A 22,209-nucleotide genomic window follows, 5' to 3' on the forward strand; every position below is an offset into this window, starting at 1 on the left:
AGAGGAAGACTGGGCTCAAACAGGGCTTGTTACTGTGGTGGACTGTAGGCAAATGCCCTGGCCCACAGGATGGAGGTAAATGTGAGAAGGATCTTGGGGTTCCTGTTGCAGATGTTTGATGAGGGCCTTGAGGCTCTCCAGGGACCTTGTGGGGGAGATGGAGAGGAGGCTGCCCTTCATATAGGTCCTGTAGCTCAGAAGGGCAACAGTGAGGCCAGTTGCCTTGGAGTGGAGAGCAGCAGGTTGCTGATAGAGTTAACGACAGCCCAGGGTGGGGTGGCTTTACCAAGGGATGGGGCTTTTGATGCATCTGTGACTCTCCCAGTGGTTGGGGAAATAACCAGCCCATCAGGCCTGTTCAGAGAAAGACCAAACAAGATGAGATGATTGCATTAAATTAGCCCTGGGTTTCTCCAAGTTGACTGGTGCTGTGATGGTAGGTGTGCCCAGCCTGGGGTAAAGAGGGGAGTGATTCAGCCCTGTGCATGCCTCGACTGTGCCTAGGAACAGTGACCTTGCTCCTCAGCACCTCTATCTTCCCACCAGCACGGTTGGGGACACCTAGGATCACACAGAGCCTCTATGTGGGAACCAAACATGTTAAATTTCCTATTAGCTCAGGCTTTCTTGGGGCTTCCTAAAGTGCTCTTGAGTCTGGATGGGCAGCTAGTTAGTGCAGGACTGCCACACTCTTGCATAGCCCTGGGGTGCTTAGGTGCAGCCTCTGCTTCTTGTGATGTGGTCTTTACCCAACTTTGTCTTTTTCAAGTCCTCTGCAATCCCTACTTGGTAGGACTGTACTCTTTTTTTTTTTTTTTCTTTTTTTCGGAGCTGGGGACTGAACCCAGGGCCTTGCACTTGCTAGGCAAGTGCTCTACCACTGAGCTAAATCCCCAACCCCAGGACTGCACTCTTGACAGACAGGCCAGACCTTGCCTTGAGCCACGGCTGTCTAGTAGTTGTCATCCTTGGACCTGGGCAGCCACACCATCCCACCAGCAAGGCCACCCATGTATGACTTAGCAGAGGCTCTTTATTAGGTGGGACAGTTGAATGAAGCCAGTGGGGGAGGGGATCTGTGATAGCCGCTGTAGGAACTGGCAAGGCCTGGAGTCCACCTGACATGGCAGGAGGCACTGGACCTGCAGGTAGCACGCAGCCTCTGGGCCGGCTGGGAACTGCCACAGCCAGGACAGATAGGGGCTCCAGCATCACTAGAGCAGAGCCGGGAGAGGCCCTCAGAACCCAAATTCTCTGCAAACCTGGGTAGACACCCATTAGACACTGAGGGTTAAAGAGATCTGACTGAGAAGAGAGGGACAGTCCCTGTAGTGTTTCACAGCACTGCTATAAAACCCAAGGATGCCACAGGCTGAGGTCCTGGCACTCTCCTGAGGGGATGGACAGAGGTGCAGGCGCCAGCAGCAGGTGCCCATGTGGGCAGCCAAGGGTAGTGCAATGGAAACACACAGTGGCTGGAGGCTCCCGACGAGGAGTCAGGCTGCAGAACCGTTTACAGGCATGAGAAGCTCTGCCTGGGAAGTGATCACGGAAGGCTGTCCCTAAGGTTCTGGGGGAGGCATGTGCACTCTGAGAGGCTGGAGACTGGGAGCTCCTGTTGCTGTGACCACGAAGCTGCCTCTGATGCCTCAGGAACTGTGTCTGTTACCTGGGTTGGGCAGCTTGGGGGTTAAAGAGGACCACAGCGAGGTTCTGGTTTGTTGGGTCCTCTGTCTTCCCCTCCTGCTGGAGACAGGAGAGCAGTCTGGCTTTCAGATGTAGCAAACAGAGACGGCCAAGCCAGTGGAGGTGCAAACTGTGGGATCAGCTGTCGCTTGGCCATCTACCTCAGGCAGATCACACTGGTCTGCGGCTCACAGATGGGAAGCTGGCTTGAAAACAGACATTAGCCCTTTGGTCATGCCCCAGCCTCCACCACAGACTGCAGAGTGGGAGCATGTCATGGAAGTCTTCAGTCCTATCCCAGATGGATGATTCTGGATGGCTTGTCGTTTTCATCATCCGATGCCCCTGTTTGGTGGTAAGATACGGGTTTGAACCCTGACAATTGCAGATTTTCATTAAACCTTAGCAGGTGTTGGTGCAGGTAATTTGAGTTTGTAAGGCAGAGGCAGGAGGACCCTGAGCTCGAGGTCCACCTGGTCTACACAGCAGGTTCTGGGGCAGCCACAGCCACATAGGAAGACCATGTTTCAAAATAGAATCCCCCCAAAACCCACCACAACCACCAGAACCCACACCTTAAATTCCACAAAGGATAAGAAACCCAGGCACATTCCTGTTTCTTCCTAGATCATATGATGGGAAAATTTCAAAGACCAGCATGTACCCTATCAGCTAGCTCTTAGACCATGGGTGGGGGTAAGAGACCAGGAGAAGTTACTTCTGTCTCTGAGGTCCCTAAGTCATAGGCTGGGATCCATGCTAGGCAAGTGTCCTACAAGCTATACCCCAATCCAGAGCCACCAATCTTTTTGTGTGAGACACTGTCTCATTCTGTACCTCAGGCTGGCCTCAAACTTGTGGAAATGCTCCTGCCTCAGTTTCCTGAGCAGATTACACACATGAGCCACCACACCCAGTCACAGCCATTTCTGATAAATTCTTTCCCTTGGGGCTGCAGCTGGTACTGGATGAAGATGTGACCTATTGGCATGCCCAGTGAGTTCACCTCTAGCCCCTGTGTGACTGGACCCATTAAGAAAAGCTTGGCTGGAGTCTGGGGCCATGTGCATGTGTGGAGGGACTTCAGCTCTGCCCCTAAGTGACCCCTGACCCTGAATGACCTTTCAGTGTTGTTGACCAGGAGTGCATTCCTCTGCGGTTAAGGGAAGAGCTCCTCACAGATCCTGCGTGTGTCTTCAGGTGCTGTCACTGTGTAGCCCACAGTTCTGGGGTCTGTGAAGATCTCATGGTCATTGCCACCCTGCAGAGAAACACAACAGAAGCAGTAGGCTACATTTGTCCTGGTCCATGGCTGCTGCAACCTTCACGTTCCTAGCTTAGCAAGGTTTCTTCAGTTAATCTTCCCTTGGTTTCCAAGGAAAGGATGACATTTTAGTCACAATGAGCAAGTTGTCTAACCTTCTTGTGAACTGCAGTCGAGCTCAGAGAAGGTAATTATGCTCACGAAAGTCGTCAGACTGCCTTTGTGAAGACCTAAGGCTTATCTTTCTAGTGAAAAGCACAGTAAATGACAGTGTCTCATACCTATCAGTTTGTCTTCGTGCCCACATTTCTTCTGCAAGTCACAGGAGTGTTGGTGGGTAGAGTGGGGCTGCTTATGCCCTGTGACAGTGAACACGACTGCTCAGTCTGCCCACAGCTACTGGCCACATAGGACAACTGAGCACTTGAAGTGTGGCCGAGGGGAACTGAATTGAGTTCATTCAATTATGTGGAATAGATGTATAGTCAGAGGTTGATTGAGTGTCTCTTTCTCAGGTCTTATTGGGACAGGGTCTTTCACTGACCACTAGATTAGCTGGCCAGAGTCCGAGGATCTACTTGTCTCTGCCTCCCAGTGCTGGGGTTATAAACACCACTGTGCCAGGCTTTGTGGTGGGTGCTGGGAATCTGAAAAGGTTTTGAGATCGTGTGGCAACTATGTGACCATAAACCATCTCCTCAGCTTAGAGTTATCCTGTCATCCTCCGCACCAGCACCATCTTTAGAAGTTGGGCTGCACGGCCAGGCTGGCCTCAAATCTAAGACTTTTGCTTTAGCCTCCAGGGCTGGGATTACAGGCACATGCCACCGTCATGTGACTCTAATGAAATTGAAATGGCCCAGTCACAGTATCAGAGCTGACAGGAAGAAAGAAGGCAGGCTAGGGACTACAAAGTAGGCTGCAGTCTGAGCGAGCCCAGCAGCAGGTAGAGAGGCTAGATCAGCACAGGGGTCTCAGAGGAAGTCACAAGAGTGGCGGGATGTATGTGAGCACAGGACCTCTATAGAGAGCACACCGCGGGTACTTGGAAGCGTCTACCGCAAAACACACCCATCTCATTTCAAAACTGCCCTGAACCTGCAGGCACCTTGGATTCCAAGAACAGCAAACTACCCCGTTGAATATCCCCCAGAGGGGTGACTGACCTCTGGGAGGCTGTGCCTGGAGCACCCCTCTCCTAAAACCCAGTCTGTCCATCATGCAAAGCTAGAGCTGAGGCTGACTGCATCTTCCTTCCCTTTTGCAGACTTCCTCCTCCCTACCACCTGACCAACTCTGCCTCTTTTGAGCAGGGAAATGGCTTTTATCTGACAAAGTTCAGCTATAAACCTGCAAAAGCACAAAAGAGAACAAGCTGTGTGTGTGTGTGAGTGTGTGTGTGTGTGTGTGTGTGAGTGACAGTCCCATTACTTTTGGCTCAGGTTGACCTTGAACATGTAGCTCTCCTGTCTCTGCTTCCTGAGTGTTAGGATTATAGGAATGTAGCACCATGCCTGGTTTCACTTCATAAAAATATGTGAATCAAAGCATGGTAATGCAAGACTTAAACCAAGCAGCGAACCTTCCCGGTCCCATCCACTTCACTGCCTCCTGTCAAGTCCCAGCAAGGCTTCTAGATGGATGGCATTCCCATACCACATGGGGCTGGGGTCGTGGATACAGAGAAGTCTGTTGTGTGGACATTCAGGGAGGACGGCTATGCTGTGTTACTCTACCCAAGAACAAGGCTGCGTTGCCTCAGAGCTGGCTGGCCTGAAGTGCTGTCACAGCTGCCTTGGCGAGGCCTAGTGTCCAGTCAGAGCTACATTACCGTGAAAAGCTCAACACGTTTACGCAGATGCAGACGCAGACGTCTATGTGGAGGCTGATCCCCAGCAATTCAGATAATCAGTTCCTTAAAGAAACAAACCCAAACCCACATGGTGTCTCCTGATCAGACCTACACACGAGGGCACTGAGACAGAAACACTACCTGCCACTCAGAACGCCTCTGCAGTCTCCTGGCTCGCCTGCTGTGGCCGTACACACCTAACAGACTGCTACTGCCCTTCTCTCTGCTGAATGACTCATGGCTCACGTATCAATACTGAAAAGGGGTGAGGGACACCAACTTAGACAAAGGAAGCTTCCAGATCTTCTTTAGATCCAGAGTATAATTTTACCAGCTTAATTTTTAAGATGACTTCAAGTCTGATGTGACTCTTAAGGTCTACAGTCAAAGTGCTTTGAATCCAATGAAATCTAGAAAGAGTTATTATAAACCATCATTAAGGCTAAGAAAATAAATAAGTAAATAAACAAACAAATAAATAAATACATAAAACCCCCAGATGGGCATGGTGGCTCACACCTTTTATCCCAGTCCTTGGGAGGCATGTGGACTTCGGAGTTTGAGGCCAGCCTGGTCTACACAGTGAGTTCCAGGATACCCAGGGCTACACTGAGAAACCCTGTCTTGGAATTAGAAAAAAAAAAAAAGTCAGAAATGGTGGCTGTCACCGGTAATCTGTGCATAAGCTGAGCCAGGAGGATTACCGTGAGTTAGAAGCCAGCTTCGGCCACTGACTTAGAGCAAGAACCATAGAGAAAGAAAAAGATAGCCTCAGGCTAGCATCTGTACTGCTTTCACTCAAGGCCGTGGCCTAAGATTTCCCTCCCTGGAGACAGCCTATGGCACTCCAATGCTCATGCACGTAAAGACTCTTTCTAGGACCAGGTTTTAATTCTTTCGGATCTATACTTCAGCAGTGTGAATTCTGGATCAAAAGAGGTTCTACTTTTGGCTTTTTGAGAACCACTCTAGGGTTGTGGATTTAGTTCAGTGGCAGAGCGCTTGCCTAGCAAGTGCAAGGCCCTGGGTTCAGTCCTCAGCTCCCAGGGAGAAAAAAAAATACAAAATAACAAAATCACTCTCGTTGTCCATATTGGCTATACCGTCTACTGCTGTCCTGAGGTGAAGTCACTAATTTCTGCCTTCTTTTGTGTGTGTCTATTAATAATGGCCAGTCTAGCAGTAGAACTGGCTCTCACTGTGACCTAGATATACATTCTTATGACCTGTGATTCAGATGTCAATCCTATGTGCCTGGAAGTCCACCATGTGTCTTCCTTGGCACAATGTGTTTTCAAATATGTTAAATTGGGCTCTTTATTTCTAAAACATGTTAAATCGGATCATTGTATATGTATGGGTGTTTGGCCTGTGTGTGTCTGCATCAGTGTGTGCCTGGTACCTACAGAGGCTTGACAGAACAGGGCTTCTGATTGCCACGGAACTGGTGTTACAGACAGTTGTGACCACCATGTAGATGCTGGGAACTAACTCAGGTCCTCTGGAGGAGCAGCCAGTGCTCTTTACTGCTGAGCACCTCTCCAGCTCTTAAATGGAGTCCTTAGTTCGATGGTGAATTGCAGGAATCTGGTACGTTTTGGACAGACAGACATATGGTTGGCCGAGTATTTGTGCCCTCACATTTCATAGGCTGTCTCTTTTGGGTTTTGTTTTGATTTTTTTGAGACTGGGTCTCTCTGCATAGCCCTGGCTGACATGGAACTCACTGTGTGAGATCTGCCTGCCTCTTTCTCCCAGATGCTGGGATGTGAGTATGCACCCCACCCAGCCACAGCTGCCCTCTCCTGTCATGGTCTCCTTGATGAGCAGCAGCGGTGTTCTTGCTGGCCCAGGCTTGCTTGTTCATTTGGCTTCCACTGCCAAGACAATGTCCAAAGGCTGCTTCCTAGTGTTAGAAATCTAAAGGATTTGCCATGTCAGCTCACAGATAAACAACCAAACACAATGCCCCAGGCTCACATTCACAGAGGCATTACTTACAGTGACTGAGAGAATGGAGGTCACAAGTCTGCCAACAGATGGATTAAGTAAACTGCGTACCTATACAGTGGAGGATTATCTAGCCTTAAGAAAGGAAATTCTTATTGCTGTAAGGATGAATCTGGAGGATATAACACTAAGTAATATAATCCACTGTCACCAGGACCCTGCTAGACGCAGAACTTGGACAGTGCTGATCTTGACAGGGTAAGCAGCCATCAAAGGGACCAGAGCTCCATAGCTGCAGTGTTTATGATGGATGCCCTACTGGGTCCAGAATGGCCACCATGCCTGAACCAGGATCCTACAGCAACGTGACATGGGCAGTGTAGGGAGAGAAGCTGACAAATACAAGCATAAGTGGTGAGTCCTGGTGCTGGTACCTCCTAGGCCTGGGATGGTAGCAGTAAGCATCTGTGTAGGGAGAGCCTCACAATGCTGCCAAAGTGGTTCTGAGGAAACAGCTTCACTGTACCCCTCTCTGGCCCTGGCCTTTCCTATGGGGGCCCTGCTTAGTCTCTAGCTCAGACCTCACCTATGCAGAACTTGGCCTTCTGCAAGCTCTCACTGCTGGTCCCCAGCACTGTGTGACACTCTAGGCAGATGCTCAGTTATCCCCGACCAACAGTACGCATCAGACTCAGGTGATTCCTCATCGTCTCATGTTTGTGACCCTAGCATGCAATTTACTATGGACACAGGAGGGAGGGCAGAGGAGGACCAAGAGCAACAGTGGTGACTTAATTCAAAAGGTACGCACACCGACTACCATCTACAGTCCCTGCTCCCACTGGGGAGGGAGGCTAGAAGGGCCATCAGGTAGGATGTGGGAGGGCAAAACAGCACGGAGGCCCTCCTACTTACTGGCATAGTCTTGTCTCCAAAGAAATAAATGGTCTTATAGCCAGCTTGCTCCAGGTGCCTCAGGCAATAGCGCTTGTCCCAACCATCAGGAAACACATCAAAGCTGATCTGGCCGCCTGCAGGAGGGAGGAGACGACAGCTGAGGGAGGAGGCAGCTAAGGGAGGAGACAGCTAAGGGAGGAGACAGCTAAGGGAGGAGATAGCTAAGGGAGGAGACAGCTAAGCTGGCTGTGCTGTGGCTCAATGGCAGGGTCTTGCCTGGCTGGCTTGGGGCTCTTGAGCAGCAAGGCCAGCACAGTCTCTGGTGAGAGGAAGGAGACTAACACTTTCTGGAAAGTAAGGCAGCTTGTTTACCTTTCTGATACCTTGTTCACCACTTGATGCTACTTTATGCACAGGTTCTTTGCTGTTTTCCCCAGCATTATTTCACCCCGGTCTAAAATCCCTCAAAATGCTTTCCCAAGGACAAGGCTTACAGGAAACCTGTAATGGCTTCCCTTATCCCAGAGGGCCCGTCTGGTACTTTAATACCCCGAGTCAGGCATGGTAGCTTATATGTAATATCACAGCATTCACAAAGCTGAGACAGGAGGATTATGATGAGTTCAAGGTCAGTCTGGATTTCATGTGAATTCCACTGGGCTACACAGTGAAACCTTTTTAAAAAAAAACCAAAGCAAACCAAATCAAACCAAAGCAAACCTAACTGGACCAAACCAAACCAAAGCAAACCTAACTGGACCAAACCGCTATTGGTGGGAAATGGCAAAAGCAGGCTGTGTGACCCATCCTGTAGGCAACAGGTCTGTCACATGCAAGAGAGCTTACAGGTAGTTTACTCCCTAATTTTTTCTTCTTTTCCTTTCCCTTCCTTTCCTCATTCATTCATTCATTCATTCATTCATTCATTCACTCATTCGTATGAGTGTTTTGCCTGCATGTATGTCTGTACCAAGGCATGTCTAGTACCAAGGCATGTCTAGTGCCAAGGAAGCTTCGTCAGCAGAAACCCTGGAACTGGAGTTACAGATAATTGTGGGCTGTCACGTTGACCCTGGGAATTGGATACAGGTCCTCTGAAAGAGCAGTCAGTGCTCTTAACTGCTGAGCAAGCCCTTTAGCTGGTATGTAGGTACTTTTCATAGCAAAAAACAACAACAAAACAAAAACAAATAAACAAATAAATCCTAAAAAAAATCCTAAAAAAAAAATTAAAGTTATCTGAAAAACATTCACTCACAGTTCAGGAACAATTGAAAATGTCCCTGGTTGGGAATGACCCGTGGTTCCTTTGCAAGGACAGTTTCCTACACCTTACACTCTTGTGTTAAGGCTCAAAGCCAGAGGTCTACGGCAAGGCTGAGAGCATCACCATGAAAAAGGAACATTTGAAGGTTTTAATCGGTAAGGATACACGAGACAGCTCAGTGAGTAAAGGCGACTGCTGCCAAGTCTGGTGACCTGAACTCAATCCCCTGGGACCCACATGATGGAAGGAGAGAACTGACTCCTCAGAGCTGTCCTCTGACCTCCACACATGTGCTGTGGCCTGCATGTTCCCCACAAGTCAAACAGAGTCATAAAACTTAACAGGCAAATGCTATCAAGTGATAAGGCAGGGGCCAGGCTTCAGACACAACTCTGACCAGAGTCAGTGCTGGCTCAGGGGCAGTCAACACAGGCTCTGTGAGCCTGGACAACTTTCAGTTCCTTTCTGAGCCTGATTCTTGTTCTTTTAAAGCCACCCACTAACTTCTGAGGTTCCTTGATGCTAACACACTGCTGGATTTCAAGACACCTTAGTCTCCATCTGAGAGGCTCCATCCTCTGAGTTCAGCCAGGCTTCTCTTCCACCTCCTGCTCACACACCAAGACACACCTCTTCTGTTCAGGAGAGAGGAGCAGAGGCCTGCAGAGGCAGAACCAGACCCAAAAGCATAGAAACCAGTCCCTGGCTCGGGGGTGTCCTGCTGTGGCTGCTTGTCCACAGGCTACAGGCTGCTGGTATAGAGGAGCTGAAGAGCACAGAGTAAGAAATCTACACCAAGGTTAACAAGTTGGGGCTGGAGACATGGCTCAGAGTTAAAAGCATTGGCTGTTCTTGCTCAGGTCATCGCCCACACAGTGGTTCTAGGGCATCCCACATCCTCTTCTGGCCTCCTCGGACACTGGGCACACACGCGGTATCACACATACACGCAGGCAGAGCACTCATAAAACAAGTGCAATTGTAAAAGAGAGAGGTTAACAAGTGGAAGAAGCAGTTGGCAGACGATGACCGGATGCTCTTCCCTATCCTGGCATAAAAAAAGTCACCCGTGAACAAAGCCCATAATACAAAAAGAGGGAGGGGCTACAAGAGACCATGGCGCCTGGCTGGATGCATGCGGGTCTCCTCAGCTCCCCAGCCTCTTCCATTCTATGCGTTTCCCTTTCCTAGAAACGTCTATCTCTACTCCACAAGTAACTCTGAAAGCACGGTTTCCCCACCTCTCCTCTTGCTGGCTACTGGGATTTTCACCTGACCAGTATACTGTTCTTCTCTTAAACAGTGCAATTGTTCGTGATTCCTTCTGAGTCTTTTTCTGAAGTCTTTTACCAGTGAGGCCAAGAACCCATAAGGGAACCTGTTTCCTCGGTAACAGCCATCCTACCTACCACACCTTGAAGCATTTCAGCAGCCCCACATGCTCCAGGAGCATAGGGACAAAGCCTGCCGGGGCATGTACCATACCTATGGAGAACGTGAGGCCTTTCCCTGCAAACTCCTTCCTGAGGTCTGCTACAAACTTTTGCCGTATATGTTCTTTCTGAGAGAAACAAAAAGACAGCAATTGTCCACCGCGTCACAGTGTAGAAGCACGTTATGACTGGCCATGGGCTATAGGTTTCTCAAAGCTGGCCATTTTCCCCACATACATCTGAGAACTTACTTTATCGAGCTCATAGAACTCAATTCGTTCTTCTTGGCTGCAGCTTCTTCCAATGGGGGACACATTCAACATGCCATTTCGGAATTCAATGAAAGTTCCCCTGGGGAGGAGAATGGGACAAGGGGTGCCCCAAAATACCTTATTTACTTGGGCAACATTACATTCTAGACAGCATGAGTATGTGACTCAGCTTTCTCACGGGCTATGTGTATATATGTACGCACATAAACGTGTGTGTATGTATGTATGCACATAAACATGTATGAATGTCCACCAGTGCACCGAGGGTGTCTTCACAGGTTGCTCTCCACTTTATTTTTAGGACAGGGTCTCTCCCTGAACCCGGAGCTTGTCAATTCAGCAGGCCCCAGAGATGCACTTGTTTTCTGCCTCTTCAGCACTGGCCAGCAGCAGGCACTACCAGGTCCAGCTTTTTTGGGGGTGCTAAGGATCAACATCAGTCCTCAGTCTTAAACAGGAAACATTTTATTGACTGCACTATCTTCCCAGCTATGGTGGAATGGAAATGGTACCCGCAGACTCATGTGCTTGAATGCTTAGTCACTAGGCAGTGTTGCAGATGTGGCCTTCTTGAAGGAAACATCATAGGTGGTGGGCTTGGGGGTTTCTGATGCTCTAACCAGGCCCAGTATGATCATCTCTTGCTGTGGACCCAGCACTGTGATAACAATGGAACAAACCTCTGAAGTGTGAAGCAGCCCCAATCAGTGTGGTCCTTCATAAGGGCTGCTGTGGCCATGGTGTCTCTTCACAGCAACAGAAATCCCAAGTAGGGCACCAGCCCTCTTTTCTTTCTGAGCAACGCAAATGGAGATGTAGTAAGGAAAGAAAGAGGGAGGGCCACAGGGAGGAATACCCCACGCCCCGTGTTATACACAGGGTCTTATGGGGCCCAGGCTGTTCTTGAACTTACCATGTAGCTAACGATGGACGATCTGGAGCCCTGGTCCTCCTCCCTCCCTCCCCATGTTGGCTTACAGCTTGAGGCATCATGTTTCACTAGTCATAACGTTTTACACGGACTATCTGCTAAAATGATGTTTTGTAAATACTGGGCAAAGGGTGTGTTGGGGTTGGGGATTTAGCTCAGTGGTAGAGCGCTTGCCTAGCAAGCGCAAGGCCCTGGGTTCGGTCCCCAGCTCTGAAAAAAAAGAAAAGAAAAAAAAAAACCAAAAAAAAAAAAAAAAACCAAAAAACAGGGTGTGTTACTACACATGCCTCTCCGTTTCTGCTGGACCTGCTGGAGGAGCGTCTGGTGGTAACAAAGGGCTGGAAGGGAGCCCAGCTCAAAGGCACTGGCTCCTTAGAGTCTCACGTCTGCTTCTGGGGCATCTGGTTTGCTAGTGAGCTCTTGAGTAGACTGAAGTCATGAAGAGAGGACACTGACAGGTTCTGAGATTATGGTCCATGGAGCCTCACTAATGACCCAGGAAACTTGATCTATTCAGAGGCAGATTGTTTACTCAGGCCTGCTATGATCACAGAAAATGGAGCAGACCAATACCGTTTCAGTTATTCCAGGGAAGATAGTCAGACACTTTTAAAAAATGTCTTTAGTTTTAGACTCAAAATAATTAAAAAAAAATATATGTATTGTGAGGAGCAGGTAGGATAGGCATGTATGTAGGTCAGAGGACAATTTGTCCTGGGGTGTCTTGCTCTGCTACTCTATGCTTTAGTCTCTTGAGACAAAGTCTTCTTATGAACTGGCTAGATGGAGAGCCAGCAGTTCAGTGGTCCTGCCTCTGTCCTCCACAGTGCTTAGACTACAGGTGTACATGCGACCAAGGCTAACTTCTTACTCGAGGCCTGGGGATTTGAACTTAACTTTCCATGCTTGCACAGCAAGCACTCTTCCTCACCGTGCCAACCCTTTACCCTCTATAACATGGACTTTCTTTAGGCACTGCAGGCCAAACACATTTGGTTTTGTATTATATCTAGCTTTAGACTTTCAGACTGTAAGCTTCTGATGCTTTTTTAAAAACTATGTGTGTACATGGTTTTTATGCATGTGCACATAATGTATGTGTGCATATGTGTGTATATATGTTGTGCACGTAATGTATGTAATGTATATGTGTGTGTGCCAGACAGCATTTGACAGTTTCCACTGCCACTCTCCGCCTATGAGCCCACGGCTCCATCTTCTAGAAGAGCCTCTTTGTTAAGAGTGAACCCACCTTTTCTTAGGGAGTTTAATTTTTGCAATGTAGCTCAGACAGTAGTTGATCAGGTCTTGGATCACAGCCTCCCCCAGATGACCTTGAATATTCTGGGCAAACAAAGCATGAGTTAGTTGATATAACAGGAAGTACTTTCAAAATGGCTTCCTGGCACATGCAGTTATCCTGCTAACACTGCAGAAGCCACGGCTAACCCAGCAGGGACACGGACACATTCTGTGTCCTTTCACCTCCTTCTCTTTTCTGCTAATGAGAAACATTAGGTAAAGCACAGCGCCTCGGTCAGAGGCCGTGTCTACTTCAGCAGCACTCAGGCATCTGGGTCCTTCTCTCTCACACGCTCCTCCGAAGGGCCAGCAAGATCACTGCAGTGGCTCTTAGTATTAATAAGTCCAGCTTCTCTTGCACAGCCCTGGGTGAGCGGCCTGTTCTAGCTTTGGTTATTGTAATAGCAACACTGGACTCACGCAGCTTTAAAAGGCCATTATAATGATACAGTCACTATCTGGGACAACCAACAGCTGCATAGAAAAAATTCAAACTTGACAAAGAACACAGTGTGAAGATCCCCCTCCCGCCCCCACTCCCCAGCATGTGCCCAGAGGCAATCAATCCTTGTCCCACACAATGTGGGCTTCTGTGCTCCCTTAACTTTATTCTTTATAAATCTGGCTCTCTCTGAGCTGCCCAGGGTGGTCTTGAACTCACTTTCTAGCCCAGGCAGCTAGGATGACTGACTGTCCCGCTGGTGCTGGCTTACTTATATTAGTGATCCAGAATGGGCTGCAGACTTAAAAACTTACCTGTTTACACAATAGCTTCCCATCTTTGTACGCTACCAAGCCATTCTCTGGAAACACATAATCGTATTTCTCAACCACTACAACCAAAACAAGATAAAACTGAGGGTGTGAATAGAAACCTGCCTTTCTCTTCCTTTCTCAACACCCACCACCAAGAACCTGGCTAGGCACCTGTGGGCTATGCCGGCCCTTCGTCAAGAGGCTGGGGACTGCAGCAGCAGCTCTGACTGTAAACCTGAAGGAAGATAAATGAGCTTCGGATGGGCCTGCCTTAAGCCTGTAAATCCTGCTTCCGACTGTCCTGAACCAACAGTACCAGGAAATAAGTGGAAAGGACATGGCCACACTCTGCTCTCCAGTCCAGAACTGCCAGGCTCGATATTTTTTTTTATTTTTAATTTTTAGCATTTATTTACATGCCAGGCTGTGGTGGGCCATGCCTTTAATCCCACACTCAAGAGGCAAAGGCAGTTGAATCTCTGAGTTCGAGGCCAGCCTTGAACACAGAGCGAGTTCCAGGACAGCCAGAACTACAAACAAACAAAACCCAAACATTCACATGTTATTTTGTGTGTACGTGTACATTTGGCATGTACACATCATGGTGTGTGGGGGTAGGTCAGAAGACAGTTTGTGGGGCTTGGTTCTCTCCTTCTATGTGGGCTCTGAGCACTGAACTTGTGTTAAGTGCCTTTACCCACTGAGCAGTCTCCCAAACCCCAGAATAGTCTTTTTATAAAAATAAAAATTTAAAACACAGTTTTAAAAGATGATTCTTACACTCATTTAGACTTGAAGACAAGCATATAACCCACAGAAGACCTGCCTGCTACAGCTTCCCAAGTGCTGAGATTAAAGGCATGTGCTCCAGTGCCTGCTTGTTTGTTTCTGAGACAGGCCCTCGTGAAGCCGATGCTGGCCTTGAACTCACAGCACGTCCCCAGAGTGCTAACATTACAGGTATGTCCACTACATTCCATGAAGCTGATGCAAGTGTGTGTGAGTATTTTAACTCTTGTTTTATCTTCCTGAAGCACAGCCCTGCCACAGTGATGAGAAGCCTCTTAGAGCATGTTGTTAAGTTCGGCACTGGAGGCAGGAATGGCAAATACCTCTGGCAGGATTTCTTGGGCTGAATATGCCTCTTAATGTTGTTAGTGTTTCTATAGAGAGACCTTCGAGGAAGCTAAGTGGTGTGTGTCCTTCAGGCGCAGAGACCGCTTCCCAGTGATCTGACCTGACCCACAGACTCGAGATTTCAGGTAAGACATGCTGACTTCCCAACCATGGCAACGTGTTCCCCAGGACACCCCTGGCGAGGTCTGGAGACGGCCTGGGTTGCTAAAACTGAGTGTGTGCAGCACTCTACTGGCACCTAGTGGGAGGCCGGAGATGGCACTAGGCCTGCTAAGATGAACTATCCCGCCCAGTGTGTCCTTAGTACTAACCTGACTCTGGGACAACGAGGTTTTTGTCTGTTTTAAACTCATGTCAGTATTTTAAGGAAAAAAAAAAGTATTCTGTGTGTGTGAGTGGTTCCTCTGCATGTATGTGTGTGCACCTTATGGGACTGGAATACAGACAGCTGTGAGCTGCCATGCGGGTCCTGGGAACTGAACCTGGGTCCTCAGTAAGAGCAGCAAGTGCTGTTAGCTGCTAAGCCATCTCTCCAGCCTTGGCCTTCTTGCTTTTTGAACACAAGGTTTCACTCTGTATTCCTGTCTGACCTCAAACTCGAGACTCCCCTGTCTCAGCAGCCCAAGTGCCTGGGTCACAGGACAGCATTCCACACTACAACAGGTCGTGAAGAAATCTCTTCACTAATCTCTGTTCACTGCTTCTCACAGCCTAGCTACCCCAGAAGCCCTGGGAAAACAGGCAAATAAATAAGTTCGAAAGGCAACAAAGACTTAAGTTTAGTCTTTAAGATACTGTTCCACCAGCAGGGTTGGACGCCAGAATTTTGGGGGAATACTTGCTAAAATAGGATATCCAGGTCTTAGAGACCCACTGTTTCACCCTCCCCAGGAAAGAAGCCAAAAGACTCTCCAGCTAGGCATGGTGGCTGATGTCTGTCACTCTGGCACCCGGGAACTGGAGACAGGAGACAACCTAGCCTGGGCTACGGAGTGAGACCCTATCACAAGGGTCTCTGGCTTGCTAGCCCTGTGTATGGAGACCTGGTACATAGTGGCCCAGTGCCTCTCATGACTAGGGAACCCTGAAACACATTAGGTCAGAGCAACAGGGACAAGGCACAGAGGTATCTCCTTATCTGAGTGGGGAGACAGCCAGGAGGTGGAACCTGGGCTGAGGTGACAGAGAAGTGACAAGCAAATGCCGAAGGAGAAAAGGTTCCAGAGGCAGACATGGGTATGCATGCCCTTCATGGTGAGTCTGTCTGTACACCTGAGGGAAGGGTCTGTCAAAGATCACAGGACTTCCTTTTACACAACTAAAGCAAAGGCCAAGTAAGGGCAAGAAAGTATTTTCCCAGAGAAGGCAGAAGCTGCTACATGGGTGATGGTGGCTTGGGATTTCAGGGGCGAAGGGCGGCAGGTCTCAGTGTCTTCAGTATTAATTGTGGACCAGAGTGGAGCTAGCACTTACCATCATTTCCCAGTTGCTCTTGCAGCTTCTCAAAATCTGACCCACCTACCACTCCAATCTTGGTCTTCTGTCTCAATTTTTGAAGAAAGCCATCCATTTCTTTTGTAATTTTCTACATCAGGAAGGAAAACACAATCAAATGAAAACTGCAAACTGACTCAGCTTACCCTGAATCAGCAAACTAATTGACCTTATACAAGCCCAGCGGGATTATTAGGCTTGTAGAAAATTTTAAATATTTAGGTATTATTTGGGGCTATTAACCTTTTTGTTTTTTCCCTTTCCCCCCTTTCTTTTGTGTTGGTTTTAAGCTTGGGTTGTGTTACACTGCCCGGGCTAACCTTGAGCTCCTGCTACGGAATGCCTCCATCTCGGCCCACCAAGAGCCAGCCCTGCGGGTGTAGCAGGCCCGTGCTCACTTGTCCAGGCATCTGTCAATCTGCTACCCGTTGACTCCCACATGAGTGGGTAATGTGTGGTTATGGCTTATTCTCTGTCTTGTGTAATGACTTGCTATTTTAGTCTTTGTTATGGTGACATTTCTATAATAATACATATCTAGCTTATTTTTGTTGGTTTTCTTTGCATATGTCTGTACACCATATGCATGCAGTGTCTGAGGGTAGAAGTGGCCACCAGATCATCTGGAATCAGACTTACAGATGGTTGTGAGCCATTCTGTGGATGCTTGGTCCTCTGGAAGAGCAGTCAGTGCTTTTAACCACAGCGCCATCTCTCCAGCACCACCCCGCCCCCTCATCTTTTGTTCTTTAAAGTGTTTTGCATTATATGTATATGACTCAATACTTCAGATGTGGGGATAGTATCACAAGTCTGTAATACCAGCACTTGGGAAATGGGGGCAGGGAGATCAGGAATTCAAGGCCTGCTTGGATTTCCTAAAAATGTCTTTCAACAGACAGACAGACAAATAGGAGTCTGTGCTGGCTAGATTTATGTCAACTAGACATAAACCATAGTCATCCGAGAGGAATAACTTAGACTGAGAAAATGCTTCCATCAGATCAGGCTGTGGGCCAGCCTGTAGAGCATTTCTTAATTGGTGATTGATGGGAGAGGGCCCAGATCCTTGTGGGTGGTGCCATCCCTAGGCTGGTGGTTGTAGGTTCTATAAGAGAGCAGGCAAAGTGTGGAGCAAGCCAGTAAGCAGCAACCATCTAGGGCCTCTGTATCAGTTCCTGCCTCCATGTTCCTGCCCTCAATGTGTTTGATGATGAACAGTGATATGGAGCTGTGAGCAAAATAAACCCTTTCCTCCCCAAGCTGCTTTCTGGTTATGGTGTTTCTTTGCAGCTATAGTAATCCTAAGACAGAGCCTTAGGCTGCACTGTTTATACTTTTTTGTTGTTTTGGTTTTATGGGTGCTGGGGATTAAATGCAAGCCTTCTACATTCTAGGCAAGCACCCTACCAGTGAGATACAGCCCCAGTCTCATTTCCCCCCAACTTCTTGTTTGTTTGTTTGTTTTTGAGACAGGCTTTTTCTGTGTAACAGCATTGAATGTTCTAGAACTCGCTTTGCAGACCAAGCTGGCTTCTGCCTCCCAAGTGCTGGGATTAAATGTGTGCACCACCTCGCTTGGCTTTCCCCTCAACTTTTGACAGAGAAATACTGGCTTACTAGAAAAGAACTAGAACTTTGCTAGTTGCCTCTATGAGCCACTGAATTCCCAAGTGGTTTGCTACATCAGAATGGTAGTTAGGGAAGATTGCAAAATTAAAGAAATGGACTAACCACAGCAAAGCACTCCTGCCTTCAGCAGGAAGGCAACTCACTCTGTCCTAGCCCTCTGTACACTGATGAGTCACATGGCACTGTGGTTAGCCAGCATGACACATCCTGCTGAATCCTCTGTGAATTCACAGTACAATTTCCTTAACTATGTGCCCACCTCTCCACACCCGAGCACCTTCTGTAACTTTTTTCGGCTTAAATATCACCAAGGTGAAGAAAGGTGAAGAGGTTGTGAGGATACTTTTGATGCCCATGCTTAAAAGCTGACTTCAAAGTGAAACAGATAACTGATCCTTATGCTGAGAGTTATAAAGAAACAAAATAAGTAGCTTAACACCTGAAAGACAAACTGAGGTGAAAGAAAAAGAATTACGGAGAGTATTTGAGAGGTGGGGACAGCTATGGATTCCAGGAGGCATCAAACAGGCCTGTGTGCCATTAGACCAATAACTGTAAGTATCTATGTAGGTGTTTCTGGACGTTTCTGTCCCAGAGAGAGTTAAGTAGCTGTGACAGACACTATGTGGCCTGTAAGCCTCAGCATACCCTCTGGGGTATAGCTTAGTAGGAGATGCTCACCTAGCTTGTCTAAGGGGATGGGCTCCATCTCCACAACCAGCAAATAAAGGTGTGTGCGTCTGCCGTGTACAGAAGAGCATGCCAATCACTGCACTATGGTAATGAATACTAGTGAAATGACACTGATCTGATCATGAAGGACAGCATCTTTGACCTTCATGCTGAGACACAAGTGAGTGGAGTAACAGGAGGATCCTGGTTTAAAGTCACTTGGCAAGAGGAAACATGAAGTGACAGGGACAGGGGTTCTCTGGTCACGATTTTTGTCAATGATCTCTCTGTGAGATTTTTCAGGATGCCAGAGTTGGAAAATGATTCATGGAGGTTTATGTCCTTTTGTTCCCTAAAGCTTATCTCAAGTTTTACCCTTTACGGAAGAAAGCACCCAGGAAGACAGACTTCTATACAAACAAGGAAATGTGCAAACCTCTGAGTCCATGCTAATCACATGGGATCCACAGAGGTCATATCCCGTTACAACAATCACAGTGAAAGGTGACTTGTTCTTCCTCTTCTAGACTGCACTGTGATTAGTGATGTTTGACGATGCACACGGATGGAGGGAGGGAAGGCTGATGATACATAGATCTGTTGCTGGAGTATTTTAATTGCAGTACCCAGCATATAGGAGACTTCACTTCTAAGTTAGTTTTCTTTTATTGCTGCAATTGACCGTGATCACTGCAAGCATATCGTTCCAAATGCTGAAAGCACATTCTGGTCACCAGGCTCTTCTTTGCTATCCAGGGACACAGAGGCAGTTTCCCTGTAGCTTATCTAGTACCTGGAGTGGCCTCCGTCCTGGCACTGGAAAAGGGAATGACAATTAGGACACTGAACAGTGCCCTGAAGTTCAGGACCTTGAACCACAGCTGCTGTAGGAGCGGAGGCGTCAGGGCTTTACTAGTTTCAATTTCCTTATGTTAGAATGGTGGTAGCTGGGTAGTATATGCCTTTATTCCCAGCATCTGAGAGGCAGAGGCAGGTGGATCTCCATGAGTTCGAGGCCAGCCTGGTCTTCAGAAATAATCCAAGGACAGGCAGGGCTACACTAAGAAACCCTGTCTTGAAAAACCAAAACCTACCCAAAGAAACAAACCAAACCTCTATGGTTCCTGGGCCAACTGAAGAGCAGTTTCTATAATAATTTTATTTTTATTATGTGTATGCATGTATGTGTGCCACAATGTACAAGGGGAGGTCAGAAGACAGCTTGTTGGAGGTGGTTCTCTCTTTCCATCATGTGGACTCCAGGAATTGAACTCAGGTCCTAAGGCTTAGGGGTGACCACATCTCAATGGCCTCTGTAATCAAGTTTTATTAGAACATAGTCACTCTTTATATATGGTCAATGGCTGCTTTTGCACTAAAGTTGAGTAGTTACTGCAGGCCATATGCAAAGACAAAAGTACTTAATATATGACCCTTGACAAAATACGAATTCTGATTCCCGGCTCTAGACTACTATTGGCTTTTAAGTTCTGAAGGTTTGTCTCAAACACTTTATATAGCCTAGGCTAGCCCTGAACTTTCAAATCTCCCTGAAGGGATTAAAACCCTATGCCACCTGCCCATGTAGCTACTGGCTTGACTCACCAGTGTGTGTTGGGCAATGAAGCTAAGTCAGGAAGGGCTCTGGAGAACTGGTAGTGGAATGTCATCACTGGACAGATCACACTGGCTCAGAAAAGTAGAATGAGGGACAGAAGAGGGTGGGTTGTGGTTCAACTACAACTAAGGATGCATTTAAAAGCTTTCTGAAAACCTACTACTTGGTAAAGTATGTATACATACAAATGTCTTCTACAGGACATGAATTATTTAAAAAACAACAACAAAGAACAAAAACGTTGGTTCCAGGTGTGGGGGGATATTGTTGACCAGAGAGAACTAGGACCCCAAAATAACACGGGCTATTGAAATTGCTCTTGGTCGCCCACCCTAACTAAATGGTAAATCCATATTGCTGGAGACACTGCACACTTCAGTTTCAAGACACAGAGACATCAGGCTGGAACTGGCATGTTTAGCTTTCATAGTGCTGGAAGGTGCTATGTAAAGCACGGTGGAAGGAAAGTCATTTGGGGCATTTCCCAGCCATGGGTCCTGCGAGACAGCACTGACTTGCTGGGCAATGTGTACTGGCTTGTGCAATGGTGGAATGACTGTTTTGGGGGTAGCAAAATCACTTCCTGGTTGAATATAAGGCCGATTCCACAGGAAGGAATTAATGCCTCGTACAGTACTTGGTCAAAAGTCTATGACTGTGGAGCTCATAGGCACTGTGGGGAAACCTATGGTTGTTGTTTTGTTAAATGGAAATCTTGTCAAATTGCCTTCTAAATATCTATGTTTATACCCATAATTAATGCTGCTCTCAACCCTGGTAAGAAAAGTTTCTCTTTGTAGTGGGCAGTGGTTAATGCAGACTCATACCTGGTCAAAGTGCTAAGAATAAGTAGTACCCTTTATCAACCCTGCCAAGGCTCGGGGGCAGAAAGAATGTATGAGTTAGAGGATGGAGAGGAGTGTGGTAAACGAAATGCTGTCTTCTGGACATTATGAATTCAGCAACCATGGTTCCCTGTACAAGATCAAGCCAGTTAACATTTCAGCATGGGTGATATGTTGCCTATCACTTGATGGATGGCTGTGTGTGTGTGTGTGTGTGTGTGTGTGTGTAGCACTAACTGGACTTAGAGAGGTATTAAAATAAAAATTTTAAAAAGGACATGAAAACAGAAGAGGGTGTGTGGGTCAGTGTTCTCCATAGGGAGCACAGGAAGGTTGGGGGGGGGTGAATACAATCGGATACACTGTACACATGTAATTGCAAAGGAATAAAAAAATTAAAAAAAAGATAGACTGACATATCTAAGGTTACACACACTACAGGGGCTTCTGGGACACAGTCCACGAAATCTAAAAGGGGTGGGGCAGAGGTGGCGACACCCAAGCTATTTGAGCCTACTCTCATTTGTATGATTTCTGTTCAATCATGCATTTGTGCATAGGAGGCAGAGAGAATGCCATCACCAGAACGAACCCACACAAACTTATCTTTGGCTATAACAAGTTCGGTTAGCGGAAGGAAGTCCCACCGGACTTTCTAATTAGTCTCTGTGATCCTCACCTAAGCATCACATTTAAAGGGGCTTCAAGGACTCCGCGAAAGACATTTGCTCAAGGTCAGACAGCTGAAAACCTGCCCTTGATATACTAGAAGAGACAGTCAGAGGTGACAGGGCTGGGGAGGTGACACAGCAGGTCAGAGGGTGGAGGCTGGAGTTCAATCCAGGACACCAGACCCGAGGAACCCTAGAAGAAATTCGGACCCGAACTTTTCGACTCTGAACACGTTTCCTACTCGGAAGGCTTTTCTGGCCCCCTCTTCCTGCGCATCCCACTCAGGACCCCGCTCAGGACCTAGGTCTACTGGTTCCCGGACAGTCCTTACGGCGGTCTGGGGCAGCAAGGGCTCTGCCCCACCACCAGGAGCTCCCCGGGCGCCGCCTACCTGCCGCGGGGCAGTCAAGGTCCCATCCATGTCAAAGAGACAGAGCGTGGCCATTTCTCCAGTCAGAAGACTCGTTGGCACCCGGAACTCCACCCGGAACTTCCGGGTCCGCTCCGAGCCCCGGAACTCCAAGGCACG

General features: G+C 47.8%; 1 protein-coding gene across 5 annotated transcripts; it reads right to left on the reverse strand.

Moving 5' to 3' along the window:
* Positions 1–1,015: 1,015 nt before the first annotated feature.
* Positions 1,016–22,189, reverse strand: Pmm2 (phosphomannomutase 2). Of its 5 annotated transcripts, XM_087571285.1 has the most exons (10): positions 22,072–22,154; positions 18,982–19,361; positions 16,221–16,332; positions 13,611–13,687; positions 12,805–12,896; positions 10,601–10,700; positions 10,402–10,477; positions 7,668–7,783; positions 2,808–2,947; positions 1,016–2,031 (listed from the first exon to the last, which is right to left on the reverse strand). In XM_087571285.1, the coding sequence occupies exons 2-9, from the start codon at positions 18,991–18,993 to the stop codon at positions 2,846–2,848; spliced, it is 687 nt and encodes a 228-aa protein (XP_087427411.1). In that variant the 5' UTR covers positions 18,994–19,361; positions 22,072–22,154; the 3' UTR covers positions 1,016–2,031; positions 2,808–2,845. The 5 variants fall into 5 exon arrangements, 4 of the variants coding, with proteins under 4 accessions (XP_087427411.1, XP_087427413.1, XP_087427412.1 ...); XR_015630479.1 differs by lacking the exon at positions 18,982–19,361 and having other exon boundaries at positions 10,601–11,415; XM_087571287.1 differs by lacking the exon at positions 13,611–13,687.
* Positions 22,190–22,209: the final 20 nt, after the last annotated feature.

The sequence above is a fragment of the Rattus norvegicus genome, chromosome 10, assembly GCF_021556685.1.
Source record: "Rattus norvegicus strain SHRSP/BbbUtx chromosome 10, alternate assembly SHRSP_T2T, whole genome shotgun sequence".
Lineage (NCBI taxonomy): Eukaryota > Metazoa > Chordata > Mammalia > Rodentia > Muridae > Rattus > Rattus norvegicus.

What these genes read in the sequence shown, in the direction of transcription:
- Pmm2 (NM_001106973.1), bottom strand. Translation starts at nt 22,125, where the DNA reads ATGGCCACGCTCTGTCTCTTTGACATGGATGGGACCTTGACTGCCCCG. An exon ending in AGAGCAACTGGGAAATGATG is followed by an intron (nt 13,688 to 16,220) that starts GTAAGTGCTAGC and finishes TTTTGGTTGTAG; the next exon opens with TGGTTGAGAAATACGATTAT. An exon ending in AGGCCTCACGTTCTCCATAG is followed by an intron (nt 7,784 to 10,401) that starts GTATGGTACATG and finishes TCCCTCCTGCAG; the next exon opens with GCGGCCAGATCAGCTTTGAT.